This window comes from Mesoplodon densirostris, chromosome 6 (assembly GCF_025265405.1).
Source record: "Mesoplodon densirostris isolate mMesDen1 chromosome 6, mMesDen1 primary haplotype, whole genome shotgun sequence".
NCBI lineage: Eukaryota > Metazoa > Chordata > Mammalia > Artiodactyla > Ziphiidae > Mesoplodon > Mesoplodon densirostris.
The window spans coordinates 80,750,813-80,759,161 of NC_082666.1; the positions used below are offsets into that span (position 1 = coordinate 80,750,813).

The 8,349-nt window shown below is 36.4% G+C and overlaps 1 protein-coding gene across 1 annotated transcript in view; it reads left to right on the forward strand.

Annotated features, from left to right (window-relative positions):
- The window catches only part of TMC1 (transmembrane channel like 1), a 397,602-nt gene extending 390,316 nt beyond the window's left edge, over nt 1–7,286 (forward strand). Inside the window, exons 22-24 of the mRNA XM_060102312.1 lie at nt 3,518–3,596; nt 3,701–3,752; nt 7,195–7,286. Of these exons, the coding sequence (XP_059958295.1) occupies nt 3,518–3,596; nt 3,701–3,752; nt 7,195–7,217 (154 nt within the window). The 3' untranslated portion in view covers nt 7,218–7,286. The remainder of the gene's footprint in view (nt 1–3,517; nt 3,597–3,700; nt 3,753–7,194) is intronic.
- The last annotated feature ends 1,063 nt before the right edge of the window (nt 7,287–8,349 follow it).

Sequence of the window (8,349 nt, forward strand, 5' to 3'; positions counted from 1 at the left end):
AAACATAAACACTAAATCTAATCAACACATCAAGCTTCCTCCCCACCCCCCTGACCTCCACCTTTTTTCCATAAAGCATATGGCTGTGGATACACAGAAATGATGAGCCTCTAAGTTAATATTCCCCTTGAGGGCCCTATAAGCTATATTTCAGGGCTAAAGGCTTAAGGGGTCTTAAAAATTACCCTGTCCTTGTTCCTAGAAGGCCATTAATAACTATGTCTGCCCATGATGATAGAATCAGAGGACCAGAAGGGTCTTGGAAAGGTCACTTAGTCTATCCTTTCAAAGTCAGAGATGATATCCAAAGGGGAACTTGAGAGGGGGCTTTTGTTCCCATATTACTTTCATTGGTTTCTGAGTCTTGGCCACCATAGGTAAACTTACATTCTAAGCAAAAAAAAAAAATGCTTCCTATGGAAGGGCTACAAAAAGTGCCCCAGTCCTTCCTTTCAAACCCCAAGGCCCTCCTAAATAAAAAGTCTAGAACTGCCACTGATTTCAGTCAAGGAGGGCAAGTATGAAGTCACCCTCGTGGACACTTCAGTGGAACAAAGCTGACACAAAGGGTTGGATTTGTTTAAATAAAGGTAAAACTAGGAAATCTCAGGGAGAGATTGGGAGAGAAATCCCAGTGGTTTAAGTGAATGAACTGAGTTCTGGGCCAAGTTGTTAGGATCGTCTCTGTGATGGTCGTGGTCACAAGCCACATCAGTGAGGGAAGGTGTCATCTTTAAGTTTATAAATTAAGAAACTGACTTGGAGGAGGGAAGGGATTTTTCCCTCAGTGAGAATACATCAAAAATGACAATAGTAGGGCTTTGACAGTAAATCCAGCACTCACCCCTTTACACCATGATGCCTTCTTTGAGGGAGGGCTAATAGCCTGTAGGGATAATTAAATAGTAAAACAGATTATTTTATGTAGTACAGAACCTTGATCATGGGGTGCCATTAAGAATCTGATAGTAAATCTCTGGTGCAGATGTGTTAGAAAATGACTTGCTGGATGCAGCATGTTTCACCAGATGGCCCTGGAAGTGATTTTCCTTCTTAGCGTTTTTACGATATAGTGGCTTTTGAGAGCATGGCTTTTAGGAGTCAAGGCCTTTTCATGGTAAAAAGGAGGTCTTGTTTTAAAACACACACTCAAAACAATGTCAGATTTTATGACTATATTCTTAACTTATTGAGAGAGATTTATTTTTAAGCAAAGGAGCAACATTGTTCTAATGCCACTAATTAAAGATTTAATAAGCTGCCCCAGCGGTATGGAAGAGAAATGAACACTGCCTTTGTTCCAGGCACGATCCATATATTAACTCATTTAATTTCCACAATAACCTTAAGAAGTTGGCCTCATTAATCATATTATTGAAAGCACATGGAAGATCTGCCCCAAATCAAATGGCTAATAGGTAAATTCAAACCCATGTCTTTTTATTCCCCACCACTTATTTCCCACCACTCATTTACAGCACCAAACACTGAGTTCAGGCTGAGTGGAAATGCTCAGAAGAACTGGAAGCCACTTGTCAGAGACTGTCTACACCCAGGGTTGGCACACTTTTCCTTAAAGGACCATATAGTAGTTACTTCAGGCTTTGTGGTCCAAGAGGCAAAATTGAGGATATTATGTAAGTACTTATGTAACTATTATAAAATGTAAAAACCAATCTTAGTTCATGGGCCATACATAACAGGCTGGGAGTCAGGTTTGCCCCAGAGACCATAGTGTGACAACCCCTGATATAGACTGTCTAGAGGGAAACTGGCATGATATAAGGTCAAATAGATGTCCCACAAGGATGATTTTAGTTCTGACGTTCTGATTTAAAACCCGAAATTCTGCTTATTAGTGATTTGATTTTTCAAATACTGAGGTCTCATCTTCAGCACTTTATGGTGCCCATACAGTTGGCTTGGATTTTTTTTTAATTAATTTATTTAATTTATTTATTTTTGGCTGCGTTGGGTCTTTGCTGTATGGGCTTTCTCTAGTTGCAGCTAGAGGGGGCCACTCCTCACTGCGGTGTGCTGGCTTCTCATTGCGGTGGCTTCTCCTGTTGCGGAGCACAGGCTCTAGGCACGTGGGCTCCAGTAGTTGTGGCATGCAGGCTCACTAGTTGTGGCTCACGGGCTCCAGGGCACAGGCTCAGCAGTTGTGGCACACAGGCTCAGTCGCTCCGTGGCATGTGGGATCTTCCCAGACCAGGGCGCAAACCCATGTCCCCTGAATTGGCAGGCGGATTCTTAACCAGTGCGCCACCAGGAAGTCCTGGCTTGGCTTTTTATTACCTTTAATTACAGAATGTTTACAAGCATTTTGAATTTCCCCAATGAATCATATTAAATCAGCTTGGTTGGTTTTTGGGTAACTGAGTAGAGTTTGAGCTAGTTCCCTGCAGGCGGTTTCATTCCTTTGGAGACTAAAAAATGATCTATGAAGAATACTCATTGAAGGTGCATCTCAAGGTAGAAAAAAAGTGATAGATAAATAGAGAATTACAGAATTGCGAGTGACTTGTGAGGTCTTTGAGTTCTTCCTCCAAATGCTGGCACTTTTCTAAGAAAACCCTTACAATACACAGACACACCATATTTATTGAACACCTAATTCATGCCAGATATTACACCAGATGCTTTCATGTATGTAATTTCATTCAAAATCCTATCACTTGTATAAGAAATAAACCCAGCGGAAATGATATCAATAATCCTGTTGCTAGCAGCAGATGGCTCGTAAAGGTTATGATCTGGCATGTTGGTGAGTAGGGGAAATGTGTTCAGTAACCAGTTATTTGCAATAAAGGGCAATGCCAGTTACTTTTTTTTTTTTAATGCATTTTTTTCTTTGTTTTGCTTTAAGTGAAGATGAACATGTTTATTTTTGCAAAAATGTTTGGCTGGAATTTGCTCTTTTTAGAAATGTAAATATCACTTAAATGCCAGGACTATTCTTTTATGAAATAGTTTCTTTTGAAGGAGAGAGAAATGCAAACAATACGTTCTATAGATGAAAAAAAGCCATGTTAATTAACTATGACGATGAGGATTATAGCCTTAGTTGTAAAAGCCAAAGGAAGGAACTTAAAGTGGAAAGTCAGTTTCCTTTTTATTCTACACATTCCCTAAGCTTCAAGAGATTTTCTGTTCTCTTGGATGCCATTGGTATCGATTTGAAATGGTGTTTTCAATTATAATTTAAAGTGATGTTAATACATTTCCAAGAAGAACTTAAAATTAGGCAGTGAGGAACATCAGACAGAGCCCTGGGCTGTGGAGGAGGAGCCTTGGGGGTCCAACTTCCCAGGTCCACCCCAGTCGCTGTGTAATTCTGAATGTACTTCTTCACCTCTCTGTACTTCAGGCTTTTATCTACAAAAGAGGTTCAGAGTAGAAAATATCTTAAAGTCACTCCAGTGCCAATATTATATGATCTAGTTAATGTAAATTTAAGAAGAATCTTGAGGAACTGAAAAATACCATAAATTTTATTTTATTTTTTTAAATTTAGTTTGACTATCTATTATCTCAATGCTACTGCAAAGGGCCAGAAGGCAGCAAATCTGGATCTAAAAAAGAAGATGAAACAGGTAAGATACAATTTATTTCAGAGAAATATTTGTCTTTATTAATGTCAAGTAGTAGAAAACATCAGGAAATCTCATGTTCTTCTCTACTATTTTTTATTATGTAGCAAGCTTTGGAGAACAAACTGCGAAACAAGAAAATGGCAGCTGCACGAGCAGGTTTGAGCTATGTTATGTTTGCATTCTTTCTCCCCTACAAACAGTATGCTCTTCCTTTTTTTCCTCTCAAAATGGGGCATTTGATGCAGAGGAGCATTACTGCCCCAGCAAGTCACCCCATACTCTTTACTGTCCACCTTTTTAAGCCCTTTTCAGGCATCATATCCAGGGGTTTTTGTTGTTTTCCAGTGGGAGAAAGAAAAGAGAAAGAAAACTTCAGGAATATAAAAGTAGCAGTAGTGATAGAAAAGGGATCTTGCAAATTGACGGAAGATGAAGAAAACATCCATATACATAGTCATACAAATAGCAGATACAGATGCCTAATCTCTCCTGCCCATTTTGACCATTTTTATACATAGATGGATACACTGGGAAGATGCTAATAGTATCCTCTAGGCTCATCACTGTTGCTTTCCCAGAGCCTTCTCTAATTTGTTAACCTCTCTTACTTTTTAACCTTTTTAATTTTTAAACTATTAAACCTTTTTAATTTTTAAACTATTAAGGCATACTCTTATTTGCCAAAATTACTGATATGTTTTGCCCTCTACATGGAAAAGTGATGCCTAAGAAGTTCAATAAAAATCTTTTCCAACTCTTCCCTCATTCCCAACTCTACAACTCTTTATATTAGTACGGCCTTTTTTCCCCGTGTAAGTAATAATAATAATAATAATAATAATTTTAAAAACTCAACCCAAATTAGTTTAAGTAGAAAAATTTATTGGTTCACACAAATGAACAGAAGCGTGGTATGTAAATCTTCTGGTCACATTTTACACCAAGTTTAGCAGCAATCAGGATTGAACCCCATTTCTCTGTAGTTCTTTCAACACTACACTCCTTTTATGTTGGCCAACCTTTACGGCAGCAGAAGTGGATGCAGCAACTTCTAATGTCATGTCCTTGGATTATATTTGTCTTCTTTTTTTTTTTTTTGTCATTAAGCTACTTGTTTCTTAACTGCATCAATTTTTTTCAGCTCTATTGAGGTATAATTGACTAATAAAATTGTAACACATTTGAAGTGTACAATGCGATAATTTGATATACACATACATTATGAAAGGATTCTCACCTCCAGTTAATTAACACATCCATCACCTCACATATTTACCTTTTTTTTTTTTTTTTTGGTAAGAACGCATAAGTTCTACTCTTTTAGCACATTTCAATTATATAATACAGTGTTACCAACTGTAGTCACTATGTTGTACATCAGATCCTCAGATGATATTCATCTTATAGCTGAAAGTTTTGTACCCTTTTACTAACCTCTCCCAATTTCCCCAACCTTGTATCTCTGGCAACCATCATTTTACTCTGTGTCTATGAGTTCCACTCTTTTGTTAAAGCTTCCACATATAAGTGATACCATGACATGTTTATCTTTGTCTGGCTTACTTCACTTAACATAATGCCCTCCAGGTTCGTCCATATTGTCACAAATGGTAGTACTTCTTTCTTTTATAAGGCTGAATAATATTCTATAGTGTGTGTGTGTATACACACAGTGTATACAACAGTGCACAGCATCCCCTTTCTTCCCATCCTCATCAGCATTTGCCATCTCTTGCCTTTTTGATAATAGACATTTTAACATGTGTAAGGTGATACCTCATTGTGGTTTTGATTTGTGTTTTCTTGATGACTAGTGATGTTAAGCACCTTTTCATGTACCTATTGGCCATCTGCATGTCTTCTTTGAAAAATGTCTATTCAGATCCTTTGCCCATTATTATTATTATTTTGCTATTGAGTTATATAAGTTCCTAATATATTTTGGATATTAACCCCTTATCGGATATGTGGTTTACAAATATTTTCTTCCATTCTCTAGGTTGCCTGTTCATTTTATTTATGGTTTCCCTTGCTGTACAGAAGTTTTTTGGTTTAATGTAGTCCAATTTGTTTCTTTTTGCTTTTGCTGCCTTTGCTATTGGTGTCAAGTCCAAAAAATCATTGCCAGGAAAAATTGCAAGAGCTTTTCCTCTAAGTTTTCTCCTAGGAGTTTTATGCTTTAAGGTCTTATATTCAAGTTTTGAATCATTTCAACTTGATTTTTGTGTATGGTATAAGTTTAATTCTTTTCCATGTAGATGTCTAGTTTTTCCACCATCATTTATTGAGGAGATTATCCATTTTCCATTGAATATTCTTGGTGTTTTGTCAAAAATTAATTGACCATATATGCATGTGTTTATTTTGGGCTGTCTATTCTGTTTGATTGATCTTTGTGTCTGTTTTTATGCAAATACCATATAGTTTGGATTACTACAGCTTTGTAATATAATTTGAAATGAGGAAGTGTGATGCCTCTAGCTTTGTTCTTTCTCAAAATTGCTTTGGTTATTCAGGGACGTTTGTGGTTCTGTATGAATTTTAGGATTTTTTTCCTATTACTGAGAAAAATGCCACTGGAATTTTGATAGGGGTTGCATTGAGTTTGTAGATTGCTTTGGGCAGTATGGGCATTTTCACAATATTAATTCTTCCAATCATTAACATAGAGTATCTTTCTATTCATTTGTGTCTTCTTCAATCATTTATTAAAGAAATTTATTTGTGTCTTCTTCAATCATTATATAATGACCTTCTTTGTCTCTTGTTACAGTTTTTGGTTTAAAATCTGTTTTGTGTGATATAAGTAGAGCTATCCATGCTTTTGGTTTCCATCTGCATAAAATATCTTTTTCCATCCCTTCACTTTCAGTCTATGTATGTCCTTAAAGCTGAAGTGAGTCTCTTGTGGACATCACATAGTTGGAAGCATGTATGTCACACATATCTGCAGTGCTTTTGTATTTGCTCTAGATTGGGACTATAACTTAATATTATCAAATTAGTATTTAGAACAGTGAATGAAATGTTCTGACTTCTAAGATCTGAATTCTAGTTAAGGCATATTATTACCTTTGTTTTAAATAATATAATGTTATTGCATGCTAATTTACCTGATATTTTCCCATAATTTGTTAAAAATATGTATAACCTTTGTGAAGGCAAAGACTATATCTTATTTATCATTGTTTCCTCAGGACTTAATATAGGACTTTATATATCAGTCACTCAATAAATACCTACTAATTATCTACTGGACAATGAGGAATTCTTTTACTGGAAAAAATTGAAATGAACAGATTTCTATACTAATTACATAAGCAGTAATGAATGAATAAACATTTCAAAAAGAGCAGAACTTTTATTCTCCTGTCTTTAGAATTTGTGAGGATTTTGTAAAATATAGAAATATTTGGCAGCAAATATTATAGCAACATGGAACACATTTGAAGGTATAGATTTCAGGCCATCTCATTCAGAACCATTAAGCACACTGAAATTTTTATTTACCTCTTCTTTATCTTCTTTCTCTGTCTCTTTATTTATTTATTATTTACTTATTTACTTATTTATTTATTTATTTATTTATTTTGAACAGCTGCAGCTGCTGGAGGCCAGTAATTTTCATGGATATTCTGGAGGCCCAGAAGTATTCCTCACCATACTGTTCAAAAGCAGTGACTTATGTGAAGGCCCAAGTAAAAAAAGAAGGATCTCTACCTTATTCCAAAGTAGGGATTCGTTCCTGCACCACCACTTTCTCCCCTGAGCCATTCCCCTCACATTTTCTTTAACAAATTGAGTTTAAAATTGTGTGTGATGGAGAAGTATGGATTACTGGCTTACTTGTTGGGTTAATTTAAAAACCTTTTACTCATATGGACTTTCATTTTATACATATCTTCTGCCTTAGTTTTCTTAGCCTGGAAACAGGAATATTTCACCCTCTTTTTTCTTCTAAGTTCAGAAATATCTTTATAAAGTATTCATTGTAATCATTTGTTAACTCACTTTTTTTTTTTTTTTTTGAAATTAACATCTTGTTTTCCCTTTTCATTCTGCCTCCCCATCCATGGTCCCCACAAATATACACCCAAAACCTTTTTATTTGCTGCTGGATTCAGTATGAAAAGGAATGGGCTTTTTAGAAGAAAAATCTCATGGGTTATCTCTTCAGGCTTCTGAGAGGTACACATAGTTTAAACCATATCAAAAGGTTTGTATTAGCAAACTTTGACCTGAACTGTGTTTTCTCATCCTGATGGGTCCCTACAAGTACCAGAGCCGGAGTCCATTGGGTCTGGGAATGTACTGGTGACCCACGTCTTACTATATATGGTGAGGTATGGTTCCCTAGTTGACTTTGGGGTTTAGCCTTTGCTATCTTCATTCCTCAGTGGATGGGTCAGTAGGAAGAGGTTTTGTGTCAGTTTCCCTGCCTAATACTCCAGCATCTTCTCTGGACTGGACTTTCATTCAGTCAAGTTGGTTGGAACTTGGACTATTTCAGTGCTTTACTAGACCCTTCCCAGAAGCGTATGTGCAAATTGTGGGGGAGTGAGTTTGTAATAAACACTGGGACCACACTGAGTGCATGACCACCAGGAACTACAATGAGGCCAGTACCTCTTAATCTGTTTACTAAATATTTATCAAACATTATGTGTCAAACATTTATCAAACATTATATATCTTATCACCTGCTCTCTAGATTTTCTTTACCACTTTTTGCCCTACCTGCTATATCCTTAGT